The 22,455-nt window shown below is 36.7% G+C and overlaps 1 protein-coding gene across 1 annotated transcript in view; it reads left to right on the top strand.

The window, feature by feature from the left end:
* Positions 1 to 3,073: 3,073 nt before the first annotated feature.
* LOC150103302 (guanine nucleotide-binding protein G(s) subunit alpha-like) overlaps positions 3,074 to 22,455 on the top strand; it is a 253,593-nt gene continuing 234,211 nt past the window's right edge. Inside the window, exon 1 of the mRNA XM_090397340.1 lies at positions 3,074 to 3,612. Within this exon, the coding sequence (XP_090253466.1) occupies positions 3,474 to 3,612 (139 nt within the window). The 5' untranslated portion in view covers positions 3,074 to 3,473. The remainder of the gene's footprint in view (positions 3,613 to 22,455) is intronic.

Here is a 22,455-nt window from a genome sequence, read left to right on the forward strand (position 1 = left end):
GTTGAAGTTAAACTAACACAAGGGTTTCACATAAACATATACTACCGTGTACGCAGAACCAGCAGCTGTCCAAATAGGAATTTCTAATCACAAGAAAATTGCAGAGAGTCAGAAGGGGATGAAAAACAAATAGATTAAGATAGCAAAAGGTCAGAGAAAGAGGTCTTAATCAAGCAGTTTTAGTTGTTAACCCACTAGGTACTTTTAAAACTGTCGGTAGATGACAGTTTGTCGGCCTGGTGGGCAGAGTGGTTACCGTATCTGCTCTTCAACCAACAGGCTTGAATTCGCCATGTGTATGGATGTTTGTGGTTGTCTTTAGGGGGAGATGAATTTCATCACACGGTGTGAGATCACCTCTCCGCTTACTGGAGGCCTGTATTGTCTTGAAAAACTTCCATATTTAGCCTCTAGACCAGGGTTTCCGGACTATGAAAAACTACAACAAATATATAAAATTATTAAAAATAACGAGAAAAAAAAATCCTTAGCTCAACCACGATACGAATGTACTATAAGTTTAAGTTTATAGAAACCTTTCGTGGGTGGTCGCCACACACACACACACAGAAAAAAAAAAAAAAAAACAAGTTCAAGTTTTTTGGACTGTGGCCAGAGGAATGTTATTAACATTTCGTATTTTGGTTTCTTAAAATTTTCATCATTTTATAATTTTTGTGTTTATATATATATATATATATATATATAAGTACTGTACATTTTTCACCACGCTGTTCTTCTCTATTGTGTATACGTTATGTTATTGTATTATTATTATTATTATTATTATGATTATGATTATGATTATTATTATTGCTTATTTTTAATGAAATGTAACTGCAATAAATAAGGAAAAAATAGCTCATATATAATTGTAAGATATTATACGAAAACTCGAATAAATAATACAAATAAATAATATATATATATATATATATATATATATAAAGTAGAATAACTGGCCCTCTGTCAAGATTCTAGTGTTTTTTTTTGTTTTTTTTCCATCTCATATTCTATCCAGAAAATCCGCGCGTCTTGAATTAACAATAAATAAATAAATATATGCTGTGTATTAATTGCATATTATTTATTAAGTGTTACTGTGTAATTTTTGTTAAGTACTGTACATTTTTCACCACGCTGTTCTTCTCTATTGTGTACACTTTATGTTATTGTATTATTATTATTATTATTATTATTATTGCTTATTTTTAATGAAATGTAATAACTGCAATAAATAAGGCAAAAAATAGTTCATATATAATTGTAAGATATTATACGAAAACTCGAATAAATAATACAAAACTACAAATAATGAGAAAAAATAATAAAGCAAAAAATAATGAATTGGGGATTTTTTTTAACGAAATGTAGTTTTTATTATAGTTTATGTATCAGATCAAAAGCCTACACTGCGCATGCACCATACACACTGGTTTAATGTTGCCCTCTTTTAATTCTTTTATGGGTTCTAAAACTGAGGTTATGCCTCTGAAACTATCCTCTGTTTCCAAAGACATAATTAATGTTGAAAGTTGTTTTCACTTGGTTATACTATAAATTAAAGATGCCAAGAAATTATATTCTTGATTTAGAGCCTTAATCCAACTGTAAGCAAACAATGTTTGCACGTGAAGTATCTTTACGCCCGGACTACTTGTATATAAGGGCTAGTAACTTCACATCAATTGCCTTAAGGAAAAAAAAAATAATAATAATTAATAATTGACTCAAAGAAAATTTCTACTGAAGCTGAATAAGTCGATCAAATATGTCATCTCTCTCTCTCTCTCTCTCTCTCTCTCAATACAAACCGGACTGAGAAAACAAGTGACAAACCTGATGCATGAATACTTCATTAGCTAAGTGCTAAGTTGCATTAGCATTCATCCTTACAATGTTTCAGAGACTAAATTTCTTATTTGATCTATCGATATTCATAAAATTTTGGATTACTGTTATTTTTGCATTAATTTCAACTCATCTAATTGTAGATTAGAATCAGTCTATTCTAAAGGAGGGAATGAGAGAAAACCGGTAAAACTGCATTTATTCGCATGATAAGTTATGCATGATGCCATTTTTTTAGAAGAATTATTGCCGATTTTTATTCAGTAATCAAATGACGATCAAAAAGCGAGTTAAATGTTAGTAGGTTATTTTTTAATGATATAAAAGATATTTCGTTACCACTTTTATTATACTTTAGTATACTGTTCAAGTATTTAAAAGAAACATTAGCATCATTAAAGCTGAAACAAACAAACAAAATCACTGTTCTGGTGTTGCTTTAAATCAATTTTCATTATTAATCTCTCGAAATTTCAGTAATGAAATTTAGAAGAAAAAAAATTAAAAATATACATATCTATGTTAAAATATATAGCATTTACAGCATAAATGAACGCAAATGTAGAAGTTATATATTTCTGTGTAACATCTACATTTGCGTTACTTAAATAAATTTAGACATTAATTAAAATAATTAAATTAAATTTATTTTATTTAGTAGATTTACGAACTACCTGTTTATAGCACCGAATTTTCGTTCCACATAAGGAACGTTATAATATACAAGTCGTACTACATATCTAAAAACTCTTGCACAATATGCGTCGGATGCAAATTATGTAGTTCTGATATATAATCACTTGATATTATAATGGTTGTACTTGAAACGTGGCTAGCTTGTTGCGGTTGTTCCGTGATGCTAATATATGCTATTACGCAATATTCAGAATTTTAAAAAGTAATTTCATTAGAGAAAAATCTTTCGTAATTTCAACCATCTAAAAAAAAAAAAAACACTGCAATAAGTATATGATATGAATCCAGATTAGTTAGCATTTCATCACTCTTCCAATATAAACCGTGGTATACGAACTATAATAAAAACGTGCTTAATTTTAAACGGCTTCTCCTACTTAAGAAAATGCTAGTTTCATTTTGCGCAGTATAGGTGCGCATCATCCGCGGGAAGCAGTTCGGCTGCACGCCCTAAAAAGTCATCAATGTAAGCTCACGTTTCTTTGAAGTGCTGGTGTAATAAAGTAGTTACAGAATTGTAAGCACTTCTCATATCGTTCACGTTATTAAAAAAAAAAATCTGAGAAAATCCCCCTACTCTAAACTTTTATTCATCATTTACCCAGAATTCCATGTGAAGTCCCACCCATTCTCACACAGACTCGAAACCAAAGCGGCAGTTTTCGTGCTGTTGCTTTCAATGAGAAGTGGCAGCTCTTGTGGAGTGGTCTGTTTAACTTGGGGTATAGTCGCAGATGTCTTACTTTTGCGACTGTGTCTCTAATTCCTTGTCGTGACGCAAGTGGTGAAATTTATTACTGTGTTAAGTGAAAATGTTTGTGGATTAAAGTTGCCGTTAAGGATCTTTCGATAAGCTGGTAAGGAAAATACACCATTTCAGGTGTAGCAGTGGTAGACCGGCACCAACCGGCATTAGGCTTAATGTAATGGGTTGCTTCGGAGGCTCTAGCTCCAAGGGTGATGCGGAAGAGGACAAGCGAAGGAAAGAAGCTAATAAGAAGATAGACAAACAAATTCAAAAGGATAAACAGATATACAGAGCCACACACAGGCTTTTACTATTAGGTTTGTAAAACAGTTATCTTGTATTCAGACAAAAAATATTGATGATGTATGTGCCGAGTTTTAGCGACGAAAGTTTACTTTTCTTCTTGTTTCAGACCACTTGTAACTTATTATGTAAACACCAATTACATTTCACAACTTATTAAGTGCGTATAGGAGAAATCATGAAAAAAATTAAATGTCAAAATTCGCTGTATGAACTTTGCCTATTATTCGATTGAATAATAGGAGAAAATTATGTCTCAGAAAATCAGTTATATATTTGAATCGACAGCTGTAAAAATAAAGTATCCAATGTCAAACTTATTGACTTGTGGCATCCGAAATAATCAATTCATATATAATATTCAGATGAATGCCAGTTTTCTTGTTTTGTGAGACGTAGTGTATATGACTCGAAGAATATAAGGTTTTTCTTTTTTGTTTCTAGCTGTTGTTTTTATTGCTCAAAGTAATAGGCAATACGGATTTTATTATCTTCCTTAAAACTCAAAATTATCCTTATTAATAATTATTACATTGACACCTGCATGAAACCCAGGACTCATCGCCGGAAGCGTATACACTACATAATAATATCGGCTTATTTTGTTATTATGTTGCACATTTTCTTTCCTTTTCTTAGTGAAAAGAATCTATATACATTGCACCCTCTCGTGTGTGAAATAGATTTTAAAAAAAATAAAAAAAAACGTATATGGTGGAGATTTCACGTAATAATAATAATATATATATATATATATATATATATATATATATATATATATATATATATATATATATATATGGGAATAAATTTTTAACTTGGGTATATTGTATATTAGGATTAGGATAACCAAGCAATTTTATATGCTTGGTTATTTTAGCTCCTAATCCCAAGTATGCAAACAATTAAGTTTGCGCCTGAAACAAAGTTCAAGTCTAAAGATGGTACAACACCAGGGCAACTCATTGTAAAGGTGGTTAAAGCTTTGATCACTATTCTTAGTATTTTCCCATAATGTAAAGCACATCTCACTAGAAGATGTATACTGCAATGCATTATGGGTGGGGTCACTACCCAGACCGGTTTCGACCTTTTTTGAGGTCTCCTCAGTGAGTAGCTAGACCCTAAATACCAAGGTTTTAGTAATACAAAGCCTTATCAACTTTACCTATATAAGTTGCAACAAGGTGTATTAAGTTTTAATAAAAATCTCTGGAGGAGATATTGATGGGAATAAATTTTTAACTTGGGTATATTGTATATTAGGATTAGGATAACCAAGCAATTTTATATGCTTGGTTATTTTAGCTCCTAATCCCAAGTATGCAAACAATTAAGTTTGCGCCTGAAACAAAGTTCAAGTCTAAAGATGGTACAACACCAGGGCAACTCATTGTAAAGGTGGTTAAAGCTTTGATCACTATTCTTAGTATTTTCCCATAATGTAAAGCACATCTCACTAGAAGATGTATACTGCAATGCATTATGGGTGGGGTCACTACCCAGACCGGTTTCGACCTTTTTTGAGGTCTCCTCAGTGAGTAGCTAGACCCTAAATAATTATTACATTGACTGAATTATTACATTGATTGAATTATTATATTTATTATTTTAATAAAAATCTCCTCCAGAGATTTTTATTAAAACTTAATACACCTTGTTGCAACTTATATAGGTAAAGTTGATAAGGCTTTGTATTACTAAAACCTTGGTATTTAGGGTCTAGCTACTCACTGAGGAGACCTCAAAAAAGGTCGAAACCGGTCTGGGTAGTGACCCCACCCATAATGCATTGCAGTATACATCTTCTAGTGAGATGTGCTTTACATTATGGGAAAATACTAAGAATAGTGATCAAAGCTTTAACCACCTTTACAATGAGTTGCCCTGGTGTTGTACCATCTTTAGACTTGAACTTTGTTTCAGGCGCAAACTTAATTGTTTGCATACTTGGGATTAGGAGCTAAAATAACCAAGCATATAAAATTGCTTGGTTATCCTAATCCTAATATACAATATACCCAAGTTAAAAATTTATTCCCATCAATATCTCCTCCAGAGATTTTTATTAAAACTTAATACACCTTGTTGCAACTTATATAGGTAAAGTTGATAAGGCTTTGTATTACTAAAACCTTGGTATTTAGGGTCTAGCTACTCACTGAGGAGACCTCAAAAAAGGTCGAAACCGGTCTGGGTAGTGACCCCACCCATAATGCATTGCAGTATACATCTTCTAGTGAGATGTGCTTTACATTATGGGAAAATACTAAGAATAGTGATCAAAGCTTTAACCACCTTTACAATGAGTTGCCCTGGTGTTGTACCATCTTTAGACTTGAACTTTGTTTCAGGCGCAAACTTAATTGTTTGCATACTTGGGATTAGGAGCTAAAATAACCAAGCATATAAAATTGCTTGGTTATCCTAATCCTAATATATATATATATATATATATATATATATATAGGTTGGATAAATGATAATTTATACAGTTCTCGGATATTTTTTCGCCACCTATTGCCTTACCTACAGTTGTCATCGCTCCTTTCAATAATAATAATTATTACGTCACACCACCAAGGACTCATAGCAGGAAAGCACTTCGTCCACACAACCACCGTTTCCAGTATTTAATCTTCTGTCCACACACAACATTGGCCAAAGTGACACTTTGTTACATCAGATAATATTATATAAGCTTTAATATAACTGTAATTTAGGCTATTATATTGCCGAAATATTAAAAAGAGAGTTTCGATTATGTATTCCACTTAATTATTTGTTAACTGAGTTTCATATTTCTTTTCCAAATGAATTGTACCATAGTAATATTAATCGGAGTGTGATTAATCAGTGCTATTAATCAACAGCAATAGAAAGAGTCTTGTGGAATTCACAAATAACCGCACAAACTGGATTGTTAAGTAAATTATTCAGTAGTTAATTCCCAAATTCTTGCAGTTCCATATCGTGAAACTTTTCAGTTGTCTATTCACAATATAAACTGGATCAAGATAGTGAACTATGTTATTCATTTATTTTTATTATTTGATAGAATCAGGAGTAGATTGAGTGATCACCAATCAAAAATTCTTTATTATGTAAATCGTTTCCCTACTGACAGGTCTTCTTGCAGTGACTTCACTCCAAAATGCTACTATGATTGTGCCTAATAACGCATCTCATGCTGCATCGACTGTCGCGCAGAATAATCAGAGCCGCGTTCAGGGCTTAGGCAGAGGGTCCTGTTCGAGAAGTATATTACAGTCTCCATCAAAAGTCAGTGATACCGTGAATGAGCAACACAGAATGTATAAGATTAATCTTAGAAAGGAATTTTACATAGGTACATGGAATGTCTGGAACTTACAGATGGGTACTCTTGAGATTGTCTGTAAAGAGATGGATAGGTATAAAATTAACATCTTGGGAATTACAGAGACCAGATGGAATGGAGAAGGTCACTTCAAAAGACAGGATGGTAAGCTAGTTATTTACTCAGGTGGTGACTCAAAACATCATGGGGTAGCTGTGATACTGAAGACAACTCAGGCAAGAAGCCTTCTTGGTTATAACCCCATTAATGATAGGATACTCTCCATTAGACTTGAGGCTCAGCCTACCAATGTATCAGTTGTGGTAGTTTATGCACCCCACATGGATAGGCCTGAAGAAGAGAGTGAAGAATTCTATGAAAACTTGCAAACTGTTTTGGACTGCCTACCAAGGAGAGACATACTGTACATCTTAGGAGACTTAAATGCAAAAGTGGGAAAGAGTATGAGAGTCAGGCCGGAGTGTGGCATGTTTGGTCTGGGTGAACGTAACACCCATGGTGAAAGACTGTTGGAATTTGCCCGTGCTAACAGATTAGTTATTACCAATACCTGCTTCCAGAAACATCCACGACGGACCTATACTTGGACATCCAACATCGATAGGTCAAGGCACCAGATTGATTACATCCTGGCTCTCCAGCAGTGGAAGACAAGCATCTCTGATGTGCATACTTGTCCTGGAGCAGATTGTGGTACAGACCATCAGCTGGTAAGAGCCAAAGTAAGACTAAGACTCTGAAGACTTCCAGGTCACGCACATTCCACTAGATTGGATGTTAGAGTAATTCCTAGTGGATTCACAGAAGAAACATCAACTCGGCTGGATGATTTTTTGGAGACCAATGAGGAAATCTCACCAGAAATGCTTTGGGAAGGAGTCAAGATGATAATACAGGATACAGCGAAGACGTATCTCGGCCCAATAAGAAAACCAAGAGACCCATGGATATCAGATTCAACATGGGAACTAATCAAAAGAAGGCGGTTGGAAAAACAAAGAGACACAGGGACCGAAGAATACAAGAGATTACATAGAGAAATCAGAAGAGCCATCAAGCAGGATAAGGAAAAGTTCTGTACTAATAAATGTGAAGAAAGAGTTCCAGATGAGAAGGCATAATTATAAAAGGATGTTTTATTTAGTTCGTAACTTAAAGCACAAGTTCAAGCCTAAATTGAATGTCATCAAAGACAGGAATGGATCATTACTAACAGAAGAGTTGGAAATCAAAAACAGATGGAAAGAATACTGTGAGGAACTGTACAGCAGAGTGGATAAAGAAAATGTGGAGTCCTCCCACCAAGAAAATTTTGATTTTGAACCTCCTCCACTTAGGCATGAAGTTGAAAGAGCAGTTAAGCAGTTCAACAGCAATAAGGCCCCAGGTGCAGATGAAATCCCAGCAGAGTTAATTAAGGCCACAGGAGATGGAGGGATAAGAGCGTTTCATAGATTGATTACAAGGATATGGGAGACAGGATCATGGCCTAGAGACTGGAAGAAGTCAGTTTTCATACCACTACACAAGAAAGGTGATATGAAGGCATGCAAGAATTATAGAACTATTAGTTTGATATCTCATGCAAGCAAAATTTTATTAAAGATCATGCTAAATAGGATTGAGGCCAAAGTTGAGGCAGAGATGCCCGAGGAACAAGCAGGTTTTAGGAAAGGTAGGGGCACCAGAGATCAGATCCTTTGCCTTAGACAGATCATAGAAAAATATAAAGAATTCAGACTCCCTCTGGTAATGTGTTTCTTAGACTACTCTAAAGCTTATGTTGAGCATGTGAAACTGTGGGAAGTAATGAAAAGAATGGGTTTTCCTCAACACACTATCAGGTTGATAGCCAACTTGTATAAGGAGCAAGAAGCCACAGTAAGAACAGGTGTTGGATTGACTGACTGGCTTCAAGTTGGAAAAGGAGTTAGACAAGGATGTTTACTTTCTCCTCACTTGTTTAGTATATATGCAGAGGACATCATGCGTGAAGCATTGGATGAGTTCAGGACAGGAATTACGATAGGAGGTAGATTGATCAGTAATCTGAGGTACGCTGATGATACAGTACTCCGAGGTACGCTGATGATACAGTACTCCGAGGTACGCTGATGATACAGTACTCCTTTGTAATGACATGGAAGAACTGGGACTAATTCTTGACAAAGTTAACAAGATCAGTAATAACAGAGGACTTCAACTCAATTCTAGCAAGACAAAGATCATGGTTCTCAAAGGAAAAACAAACAGAGAAGCTCTTGAGAAACAAATGTATCTTAATGGAGAAAGAATTGAGGAAGTCAGCAAGTTTGAGTACCTGGGATCCATTATTAATGTGAAGAATTGCTGTTCAGAAGATGTCAGAAAAAGGTTAGGAATGGCTAAAACAACAGTCAGAGACCTGTCTAAAATCTGGAAGGATGGATCTATCACCATGGGAACAAAGTTGAGGATTTTGGATGCAGCTGTTTTTCCAACAGCGACTTATGGATGCGAGACTTGGAACCTAAAAAAGTCAGATAAGAAACGGATATCTGCTTTTGAGATGTGGTTACAGAAGGCTGTTGAGGATATCATACACTGAAAGGCATACAAATGAATGGGTGTTAGAAAAGATTAGTAGAACTTTAAGGCTCCTTAAGGATATTGACAGAAGAAAATTAAAATATTTTGGACACATAGAAAGGATGGAAGGAGGACTTCTCAGAACAGTAATAGAAGGTAAAGTTCCTGGAAAAAGAGGCAGGGGTAGACCATCAATGAGATGGATGGATGGCGTGTGTGGAGTGACTGATCTTCAGAGAGTTGAGGCTGCCAGAAGGGCAAACAGGACTACATGGCGTGGCCTAGTGTGGAACATCATCGAGCATCAGAGCGACCATATGGCATCTGTAGATGCCCAGTGAACACAGACAGACTGACAAGTCACTGTATAAATTTCGGTGTTATCTGAATACATGCCAGTGCTGCGCTAGATATACTTGAGTCTTCTGACAGAAGCTGCCAATAATAAGATTTGTGTATGTTTTAACTAAAAAATGCTAAAACATTAAAGAAACTGTAGATGTACAAGTTTTGTGGAACAGAATTTTTATTCTTCTTATTAATTAGTATAACAGTATGAATAAGTTAGACATCCTATTTGTTAAAATTGGTAAGTATATTTTGGTATATTTGTTTCCAGTTTCATTTTTAAACTACAACATTTGAACTCCTACATCATACAATTTTTATCACTGTATTTTACATGGTACTGAATGAATAAAACACATACCTTCAATTTCTGTTAAAAAGCTGACCAGTGTGTATATATTCATAATACTTGATTATGGATGGTATACCAGTCCATATACCATCCAAAATACCATCCATATGGATGGTATACCAGCTCGAGTTTTAGGTGAAGGAATTGTCATTGTTAGGCGAGGGAATTGTCAGTGCCCTTGACCATATTGTTTAATCTAAGTCTCAGCTGTCATGTCTCAGTAACTTGCTCACGTTTTATAATACAGTGACAGCTGAGTTCGATAAAGGTAATGAGTTTACAGTGATATGATGGACTTTGCAAAGGCCTTTGACAGGATACCACATGGAATTCTAATCAGTAAACAGTAAAGCACATGGGGATGGCTATAGGGTTGTGAGATGGATAGGAGGGTGGTTGATGGAGAGATATCAGAGAGTAGTTGGTCTGCACGGTTAGCCTAGTGGCTATGCGCTTCACAACCGTATGCCTGGGGAAGGAGTGTCCTGGGTTCGATTCCCGTCGCCGATGTGAGAAGCTTAAGGATCTTCCTCAGCCAGTTACAGGAAAATTAATCGAAAAGCAAATTCATCGAAAGACAATTCTTCGAATGAACAATTCGTCGAAAATGCAATTCATCGAAAAACAATTCACCGAAAATTTTAAATTTTCGATAATGTTATGGTAAAATAATCCATTTAGAACAAAAAATTTAACCATGCAGACTGCTTCTTTTACTGCAACATATACTAATTTCACCAAGTCAGAGAGTTTTTGTAATTTAGTACATAATTTGGACACATTATTTCTTTGTCGCCCCAAATATAGCTGAACTGAAAACTGGAACGGTTCAACATTTTCTGTAAAAGTTTTAAATAGCGAATCTGAGTAAAATTCATCCCATAATAATTGCTGTATTGAAGTCACATATTATTACTAGCAACAATAATAATAATGAAGCCCGCATAGTTCAGTCAGAAAAAACGAAGCCGTTTAGTTAGAAAGACCTGGGTAGTTGGATCCCATTTACGCATAATTTTTATCATTCCTGTTCTGCTAAAGGCAAGCTAGCAGGCATAATATAGATATGGCTGGGCTTTTTTTCTGGAAACAGGCAAATCAGTCCCATGAACAGACATGAAACAGTTATTGGACAAGAAAGACTATAAGAACTATATTGTTCTATAATTTGTCCCTATGAAAGTAGCATTGTAATCTCGTTATTCACGGTTCAGGTTTTGATCTAAATGGATCAATTTTCTCATAACATTTTCGAAAATTTTAAATTTTTGGTGAACTGATTTTTCGATGAATTGCATTTGCGACGAATTGTCGTTCGATGAATTGCCTTTTTGATGAACTCTCTGGATACCTCCTCAGCCATAGCCAAGTTAGCCAATCTTCGGCGTGGACAGCAGGGTTCCCCCCCAGTTTATCTGGGATTTTTCATCCTGCAAGCAGACAAACTGGCCCCGTGAACACACACATGGATCTACAGCCATAAATACTTAACCTCCCACGAGGGGGGGCTCAACTCGCCCCGATAGAGATGGGGGAGAAAAGGGAGGAAACTCCATATGAATAAATAAAAATAATGAGAGTAGTTTATTCAGGAATAGAGTCCAAAAGAAGGCCTGTGACTAGTGGTGTGCCACAGGGTTCTATGTTTAATTTGTTCATTAACGATATAGGAAAGGATCTGAGAGGAACTGTTCAGTTATTTGCTGATGATGCAAAGTTGGGTAGAGTATTAGTTAATACAGATGATGTCAAAATTTTGCCGGATGATTTGAATAGATTGGCAGACTGGGCAAAGGAGAATGGATGTCAGTTTAATGTGGCAAAATGTAAGTTTATGCATTTTAGGGTGAAAAGATTACCAGCTGTATACTACATTGGTGGAACTGTACTCCAGGAAATGAAGCCAGATGCTTGGGAGTGTTAGTGGATAGGGAGTTAAAGTTTACGGAGCACATAGCAAAAGTGGCTAAAGCAGCTCATCAGATCACTTGGTTACTGAAGAATACTTTGACAAACAGAGACAAGCAGGTTATTGTTCTTCTTTATTGAGCCTTGATAAGAACCAATCTTGACTACTGCATTCTGATATGGTGCCCCAGGGTTTTTTGGTGATGAGGAGGTGGAGAGGATCCAGAGGCGAGTGACCAAGATGGTATCAGGTCTATGGAATGAACCTTACGAGAACAGGTTGAAGATTTGTGGGTTACAGAAACTGTTTGATAGACAGAAAAGGGGTGATTATGATTGAGACACAAATTACTGAGGAGTTTTTATAAGATTAATTTAGAGGAAATTTTTCAGAACAGGTCGTCTGGTGGTGGGAGAACTAGGTGCCATCCATGGAAATTGAGGGTGTTAGAACTAGGTTTTTTTGCTTGGAGAGTGGTGAATGAGTGGAATAGGTTGCCAGAGTCTGTTGTGGGTGCCTTGACTGTGAATGAGTTCAAAGCAAAGTATGATAGATACTGCATACATGTTGGATAGTTCTTGATATGATGTTTAGGGCCTCCCTTGATGAGTGTAAGAACTCCTTGGAGTTGCCCATAATAATAATAATAATAATAAATGTTTCTTTCAATTTCAAATAATTTTTTAAACTTGCTCCACTTGATGATTTTCCTCGTAGCTTCCCATTTTTCTGCCAGTTAAATTGCAACATACAAGAATAAGAACTTTGGCTTTTCATTAGTAGACAGTGACAGTGATCTCACTGAGTGCATTCACTAGATGTGTGACTTGAAAGTGTATGAATAATACGAATATGTTTGTATTATGGACAGAAATGTATATTATTAAAAGTGATTATGTCTAAATTTCTTCTCTCAATAAAATATGATCTGCTGAATGTATTTTGTGGTATTATGTTCAAACTAATCATCAAATTCAGTTTTTATTGGAATATAGCCTTATTCGGTTATAATATCTTGGTCAGATCACATCTGGACTGCTGTGCACAGAGTTGATCACCTGTTTTTTTGTGGGGGGGGGAGAAAGGATGAGAAAACCCTGAAGAGAATTGGTAAACCAGCTAAGAGGATAGGTTGAAAGAATGCGGTCTGTAGATTTGGTCATTAGGAGCAAGAAGGAGTGATATGATTAAGACAGATTGCTGAAAGGAGCTTACTTAATGGATAGGTACTGCTGTGATATATTATTATTATTTTTACGTGACATCTCCAAGGAGTCTGAAGACTCATCGCGGGAGGACACCCACTGTACCACTCTCCGTCTCCACTACTACACAGAACCTCTACTAGCAATCACCTACATCAACGGCATCTACTGCTCACAACCACCACCACCACAACTAGTATGTTTTGTCTGTAAATTGCATGTGTTGTGAAGGGCCGATTTGTCTGTATGTGGGATGAAAAACCCAAGTTTCCGGGAGAAAAAACCCTGCTGCCTCCGTATGAGATTGGCTAACTCACCTTCGATTGAAAAAAGTCCATATAAAGTTTCCTCCCGTCATGACGAGAACTGAACTTAGGCCTTTTCTAATTGAAGGGCGCAACGTACCATCATTTTTCTAATTGCGCTATGGAGGCACTTAATATGTCATCTGAATTTCAAATCTCTGTCCACCATCACTCCCAGATCTCCAGCATAACTGTTTCCTGTAAATTAATACCATTAATATGATACGAAGTGTGTAATCTTTTCATCCCAAAGTGCTTTACATTTTTCAACATTAAATCGACAACCGTATCAGTGGTGATAGAGATAAATGGTGAGGGGAGGGGTATGGAGGAGAAGTGGGGGTCAGTGAGACTTATAGAACCTGAAATGAGATAGCATGTATGTTTATGAATGTCAGAAATATTTGAACTAAGGGGAATGAAACTGTAGTATTGATAGAATTCATTAACCCAAAAATTGTTGGTATATGTGAGACATGTTTGAATGAGGATGACATTCTGACAGGAATAGAGATAGAGGAATATGTAGTTTTTGTTAGGACAGAAAGGGAGGAGGAGTACTGTTGATGATGATGGCAGAGGATTTGTGCCCATCTAAGATGAAGATACAGGGAGCAACTAGGACAGTGGTTTTTTGAAGCAGTATAGTGTGAAGCAGAAGTGGAGAGGATGAAATGTTTAGTAGGATGTTGCTATAGACTTGGTAATGTGGAGGCTAGTCAGAAGCAAATTGGTCTGGCTAATAAGCAAAAGGTGATCATTATGGGCAATTTCAATTATGGTAATATAGACTGCAGTGAAGAGACAGCATCTGTGACTATAGAGAACAAATTTCTTGAGTTTTTGAAGAACTATCTTACACAGTAGTTTTTTATATGTGGTTCCCACCCATGAAAGGTTATTATAAACTTATAGTACATTTTGTGCTGTGGGCATGCTAACAATTTTTTTGCCATTTTTTTAATCAATTTTATATTTAAAAAAAAAGTTTTGTAACTTTTTATTTATTTTGTGCATAATCTGGAAACCCTGCTCTACAGACCAAACATAGTACTTTTTCAAGCTACTTCAGGCCTCCATTAAGCTGTAATGGAGACAGCATCTGTGACTATAGGGAACAATTTGGATGAGGATGACATTATGACAGGAATAGAGATGGAGGAATATGTAGTTTTTAGGCTAACATTTTTTTTGCCATTTTTTTAATCAATTGTATATTTTAAAAAAAAAATTGTAACTTTTTATTTATTTTTTGCATAGTTCTGGAAACCCTGCTCTACAGACCAAACATGGGACTTTTTCAAGCTACTTCAGGCCTCCATTAAGCAGGGCAGTGGTCTCCACCAGGCAATGAAATTCATCTCCTGCCTAAAGACAATCACAAACATCCATGTCCACAGTGGGTTTCAAACCCATGGCCTGTTGGTTGGAGAGTGAGTACACTAATCACTTGGCCAACCAGGCCAGCATATAACAGAGGGTACATGAGGATCAAGAGTCTTGAATTTGATTATCTCATCAAATAAAGTAAATTTGTAGAGTAAAGTAAATAGTGATCAATCACTTGGGTAGTGGTTAGCCATATCTGGACTTTCGTGATAAAGGGTTATATGTGGAACTGTATGATGGGTGATTATGACAAACTCAGGAAGCAGCTTGCAGCTATATCATGGATTCAGGAATTAGATGGGAATGAAATCAATGCTGCTTGATCCCTACTCGGTAACTATCTAGCAAAGGCAATAATTGATTGTATTCCAAAGGTCAACAGGTTAAACAAGGTAGGTGAAATGAATGACTGAAGAGGTGAAGCATGCAATCTCGAAGAAAAAGGCATTGTGAAGGTAGCACAAGATGAGTGACAATAGTCAGTTACATGAGGTATACAGAGATCAAGCAAGGAAGGTGAACTGGCTTGGTAATAGTAGCAAATGTGCACTATGAGCAGCAGTTAAAAAATGAGGCCAAAAGAAATCCTGGGGAGTTTTTTCAGTATGTGGTCAGTAGAAGGAAGAATGATTATGGTTGGATGATGTTGGTAAGTGACAATGCTAAAATGATAACCAAAGAGGATATAACAGTTAAATGAGCAATTCATTAAGTTATTCCATCCTTGTGAATGTAAATAATTCAGAACTTGAGAAGGGAGGGAGGGGGGTAAGAGCCAGTGATGGTGAGTGAGCAGGAGGTATATGAGGAATTGAATAAACTTCATGTGAAAAAAGCCATGGGACCTGATGGTATGATATCACTGCATATCTTGAGGGAATGTTCCAGGAAGTTAACAACAGCTTTAACTTGCATTTTTAACAAGTCTTAAATTAGCCCAGGTTCCAAAGGAGTGGAAAGAGGGCAAAATTCTTCTGTTTCATAAAGGGGATGATAAGATTAAGCTTTCAAATTATAGGCTAAACTGTTTGTCTAGAAACGTTGTCAGAGTTCTAGAGAGGTAACTAAGGGCCAAGATTCAGAACTGGGTTGAAAACAGAAGCAGCATTCTCTTTGATGGACATCATGGGTTTGCTAAAGGAAGATCCTGTTTTAGCAATTTGCTTAGTTATTATATAACAAGGTGACAAATGCATTGGATAAGGGGAGAGGATACACGCACACATGCACGCACACGCACGCATGCACACGCGCGCGTACACACACACACACACACACACACACACACACACACACACACACAGTGGTATATTTAGATTTTGCAGAAGCCCTTGATAGATTGCCATATGACAAGCTGGTGATTAAATTGGAAAAGATTATTATTATTATTCAGGCCTCCATGGAATCAAGAGACTCATTGTGGAAGGTCCTTCTTAGGAAACACAAAGTCTATCATACCACTCCTTGAACTCATTGACCGTTCTTGCTCTCACCACTCTCTCAGGCAGTGCATTCCACAGTTCAACCACCCTCCATGCAAAGAAATCACTCCTCACCCTCTTGTTCACAGTTTCCTTTCGTAACTTCCAGGGATGGTCCCTTGTCATAGCTCCTTCCTACTTTTCCACCAAGCAAAGGAACTCCCCAATGTCCACCCTGTAACTGCCTCTCAACAGTTTAAAAGTCTCGATCACATCACCTCTCCTTTTTCTATACACCAAACTCTGCATCCACATTCCCTCAGCCGATCTTCATAACTGATATTGTACAGCCTGAAACCATCTTTGTTATCTGCCTCTGTACCCTTTCCACAGTTAATTTATCCCCTTCAAATCCTGAGGACAAAATTTGAGAACATTAGTCTAAGTATGGTCTGATCAGGATCTTATACAATGGAATGATAACTCTTTTATCTCTGAAGATCAGCATCCTTCTCAGTATTGCAGCAATCCTCTGGGTTACCTTCACCACCTTTGCAATATGCTCTCTGAATTTCAGTTTTCTATCAATCATCACACCCAGATCTCTTGTTTCCCCCTACTTGCTCTAGTACAGCTCCTCTAATCGAGTATTCAACCTCCCATCGATGGATCCCACGCTTCAAGACTTTACATTTTGCTGCATTAAACCAACACCCCAATCATTTGCCCATCTGTCTAGTTATTCAAATCCTCTTGCAGGACTGCCACGTCTGCACTATTACTGATAACCCTTCCCAGCTGTCCATGAAAGAGAATTTGCTGTCAACCCATTTCTGAATTCTTGTCCTCGCTAGCCTCTCCAGCATCTTAACCACAACTCCAGATAAGCAGATTGCTTATAATAAATTTAGTTTAATCCTTTATCCAAGTCTAAGCAAACAAAGTTTGCACCTGAAGTATCTTCAGAACTGAGACAACTGTTGGTAAAGGTGAATGAAGCTCTCATCCCTCCTTGTCTTAGTATCTCCCATAATGCAAAGCAAATCTCCTTGTATAATGTAACATGTATAATGATATGCATTAAGGGAAGGATCACTACCTAGACTGGTTTTGACCTTTATTGAAGTCTCGTCAGTGGGAGCCAGACCCAGAAGTGGTGATACCAAGGTGGAAGCAATGGAGAAGTCATCTTTACGTATACGAGTTGCCAAAAGGTGGCTCACCTTATTCTTAAATTACTCTGGATTTAGAGAATGATGTTGGAAGTTTTTTTTTTATATAATAAATTTATTTTAATCCTTTATTCAAGTGTAAGCAAACAAAGTTTGCACCTGAAGTTCAGGACTGAGGCAACTCATGGTAAAGTTGGACCAAGCTCTCATCACTCCTTGTCTTAGTATCTCCCATAATGCAAAGCACTTTGCTTACACTTGGATAAAGGATTAAACTGAATTTATTATAATCTAACCAAGGAGAAAAAAAAAAAAAACTACCACTACCAACTCTTTTGTTCACATACTCCTCTTAACAAATGCTTCAACCACTCTGCACATTCCACTTCCCTGAAAACAGACCTTATGTACCTTTTCATTAACCACATATCTTATCATGAAATCTCCATACATTGACATTCTCAAATCACTCAATATTATTATTATTATTACACCCTCCATGGAGTCAACAGACTAATCGTGGGAGGTTCATTCAACTGACAATATATCATATAGAATCGTAAAATCCTTAACACTCCTTGCATTAACAACACATTCTGGTAATGTGTTCCATTCACTGACAATTCTCCATATAAAAAATTTACTTCTCACACTCCTCTTCACCACACTTTTACTTAACTTCCAGGAATGACCTCTGGTTCTTCTCCTCTCATCTTCTGCTCTTTTTATAATCCCCTCTGGATTATTCTGATAAAATCCTCTCACTAACATAAATGTCTCTATCATATCACTTCTCTTCCTCCTATCCACCAAACTCTGCAATCCTCATTTCTTCAACCTCTTTCTCTCTATAGCAAGCATTCCAGTCCTGATATTGTCTTAGTCACTTGCCTCTGGACACCTTCTCGAATGTCTTCACATCACATTGAAAACCAGGTGACTAGATCTGAGCACATTAGCCGAAGTGTGGTCTGACCAGTGCCTTACGGTGGCACAACCACTTCCTTATCCTTTACATGTTAAAGTACTTCTTATCATAGCAGAACTACGATGTGCATCCTTTGCAACACTAGCAATATTTCTTTCAAATCTTTCATCCCATTCTTCCTCACATTCCCATGCAAATTTGTAATTCTCTTCAGTTCATTCCTCATACGTTTAATCTTTTGGCTCATCTTTACCAACTCCACTTTCATATCTTCAATTAGTTTTTCAATGCCATTTACACAAATCTCATTTTCTCCGCCTTGCACGTCCACTGTCTTATCGCTGACTGCTGTAAACTCATCACCGGCTCTTACCACTTACATCCACTATCTGTGCACACTGTCAATCAACATTTCCAGCTCATTGCCACTTTTGTCCATTGTCTTATTGTTACTATTCAAGCATTCAGCCATACCATGAACTCTGCTTACTTCTGTAGCTACATCCATGATCTTTTGGCCCCTCCTGCTTACATTAAATGATATCTCATAATCCCTAAGCATGCTACACTTCTTACACACCCAAACTCTGTCATCTCTCCTATTAACTTTCCATATAAATATCTTCAGTCTCTCCCCCAAGCATACATACTGCATTCATTGCATTATGGAGAGAGAGAGAGAGCACAAAATGAGTCGTAATAATCAATTGCACGGGGAGTATGAAGAACAGGCAACAAAAGTAGACCAGTTGGTAGGAATACTGAAAGTGCAGTATGAGCAAGAGTTAGACCAAAAAGAAAAAAAAAGTTAATCTCAGAGCATTCTTTTGCTGTGTAGCAAGTAGAAGAAAGAATGATGATTATGGAAGGATGATATTAGTTGATGAAAATGGCATATTGATGATGACTGCTGAGGATATACACTAATGAACTAAAACATTATTATCACCTTCTAATAGGAGTTGGGCCTCCTTTGGCCAAGATAACTGCTTGTCCCATCTTGGCATTGACTCTGCTAGACCATGGAAGGTGTCCTGAGGTATCCCATTCCTGTGGTCAGTGACCAAGCAGAGCACTGGCATTGACTGACAGATGCTGATCCCATAAGTGTTTGATGGGATTGAAATCAGGAGAATTAGACAGTCAGAGAAGTACATGTAATGTTTGGATATGCTCTTCAAACTATGCTTGAAAAAAGCCAGCTTTGTGACATTGTCTTGCTAGAAGAGTCCAGATCCATCAAGCTAATTGTCCCTATGTAGGGCAATACTTGGTCTGAAACAATCCTCAGGTAAGATTTATCGGTCAAAATGTGTTCATTGGGGATGAGAGAACCCAGTGGTGTTCACAAGAACAATTCCCATACCAGGATTACTGTTGCTAGGTCTGTTTCTGGCAAACCCTTTTCAGGTCTGATTTGGCCAAATACATACTGGGTGGTCATCATGTTTTAGCTCATGATTATGGTTGAGATATTCAATGAGCAATTCATAAGGGTATTTCATTTTTTCCAGGCTTGAGTGCAGTGGGAAGGGAGGATAAAGAGGAACTCATGGTGGGTGAGAAGGTATATGGGGAATTGAGTAAACTTAGTGTCATTAAGATTGTGGGTGTTATCATATTATTATTATGTGACTTTATGATATTATTGTGTCCTCCCACAAGGTGTCTTTAGACTCAACTCACCACCTTACTTAATTATCATTCTATTTAATCCTCTAACTACACATTACTATCATCAACACATTAACACACACAATACCAGCTGTTACCCACTGACACCAGTAGTATTTTTTATCTGTAAATGCCGTGTTCTCATCCTGCCTGTATGCAGGATGGAAAAAACTCAAGTTTCTGGGAGAAAAACCTTTGCTACCTCTGTATGAAATTGACTAACTCAGATTAAATTGAAAAAGCCCATATAAAGATTCCTTTTGTCATGACGAGAATCAAACTCAGGTGTTTTTCAGTTGCAATGTCCTGTTGTTCTTCCAATTGTGCTAAAGAAGTGATTAATATATCAATGTATGTTTTGAGAGAATGTTCTGGGAGTTAACAAATTTTACAAGCTTGTTTAACATGAGTCTCACATTGGGTCAATTTCTCAAGGAGTGAACCTTTGTGACATTGAGTTAAATTCTAAAGAGGTCACAATTTGTTCTATGTGAAGGAGGTTATAAGACTATGGCTTTCAGTTATAGATCAGCCTGTGTATCTGGAGTTGTGGTTAAAGTGAGGATACTTAAGACCAAGATTTAGAATTGGGTTGACAGTAGTAGCATTCTTTCTCTTGGACAGCATAGATTTGTTAAAGGGAAAACTTGTTTTACCAATCTACTTACTTATTACAACAAGGTGATGAATGCATCTGAGAAAAGGAATGCACATACAGTGTTATATAGTTAGATTTTGCAAAGGCTCTTGATAGATTGCCACATGACACGTTGGTAATTAAATTGGAATGGATGGAGTTGGATAATAGATTATACCTTTGGATTAGAGATTGGTTATCTGATAATCAGCAAGCTGTGTTAGGGAAGCAATGTCTTGGAAGAGAAATGTCAGTGATGTATCTCATGGATCTGTTTAGGGCCATTTTTTTCTAACTTATGTGTTAATAATATCAGAGAAGTTTGAATGGGAATGAGTGGTGGTGTACAGATGAAGAAAAAAAAATTGTATAAGAAGATGTGAGCAGGTGAGGAATGTTTTTTTTTTTTTTTTTTTGTAGAGAAAGTGGTAGATAATTGGAATGCATTGCCAGAGAGTATGGTGAGTGGTGAAGGAGTTCAAAGAATGATTTTATGAGCTTTGCATGTGACAGTGGGACCTCTCCCAATGGGTCTTGATTCCTTGTAGATCCGAGAATGATGATAATAATGTTTTGTGATCTTGATGTTATACTGTCCTTTTAGTCTGGCAGTAATAAGCAGGTTTGCATCTAAAGGGGTACTTTGTAAATCCTCAGAAGATGTAAGATCATGCTATAGCTTAATGGAATGAAGACAGTCCATGAAATGAATTAAACAGTGGTTTAACAATTTCAATTTTTCAACTCTGCTACAGAGATATGTTCTGGCTTATAACAGTGCACCCCCCCCCCACACACACACACAATCACACAAAGAAAATGTGGAAAAGATTGGACTGAAAGTCCTCGGGAGGCCCTCATTGGATGCTGGCAGGCTGTCTTGATTTTTAGGGAGGAGGTCTAAGAATTAATGTTTTCCCTATATCTTGAGAAGATTCACATATATTTATTGAAGTTCAGTTACTTTTTAGAACTGCTTCTTATTTCACAAAAAGTTTTTCATGTTTGTATTTCTTATAGTGAAGCATAGTGATTTTTTCAATTTCATTCAGCAGGGTGTCCAAGGCATATTCTGCTAGATCTGGTTGGCCATAATTGTGGCATTGGATATATAAGATAATATGTGTTTGTAGATCTTCTAGTTTATCTTAACATAAGTTACAAGAACAAGGAACCTTGACACCTGGACCTCAGGAGAGGGTGAAGTTGTTCATCTTTATGAGAGTACATATACAGAGATTATATTTCCTTAAAGTTATAGCATTTCCCTTAAAGTTTAAATTTCTTTAAATATTATTTTAAAGTTCAAGTTTGGTGGCCTATTATTATTATGTGACACCTCCAGGGAGTCCAAAGACTCATCGAGGGAGAGTGTGCCAACAGCATCGAACAATTGGATCCCTTCCTACTACTAACTGCACTCAAATTTGCTTAACTTTTTGCTTAGTCATTAGTAGCAGAGACTCTACCAATTGATCAACTGTTGGCTGAGAGATTTAGCATTTTTACTCTGCAACCAACAGACTGTCGGTTTGAATCCCACTATGGGAATGGATGTAAGTGATTGCCTTTAGGAAGTAGATGAATTTCATCATGCAGTGTGAGACCA

Source organism: Typopeltis vanoorti, chromosome 9 (assembly GCF_054136105.1).
Source record: "Typopeltis vanoorti isolate ZY-2024b chromosome 9, IOZ_Tvanoo_1.0, whole genome shotgun sequence".
Classification (NCBI taxonomy): Eukaryota; Metazoa; Arthropoda; class Arachnida; order Uropygi; family Thelyphonidae; genus Typopeltis; species Typopeltis vanoorti.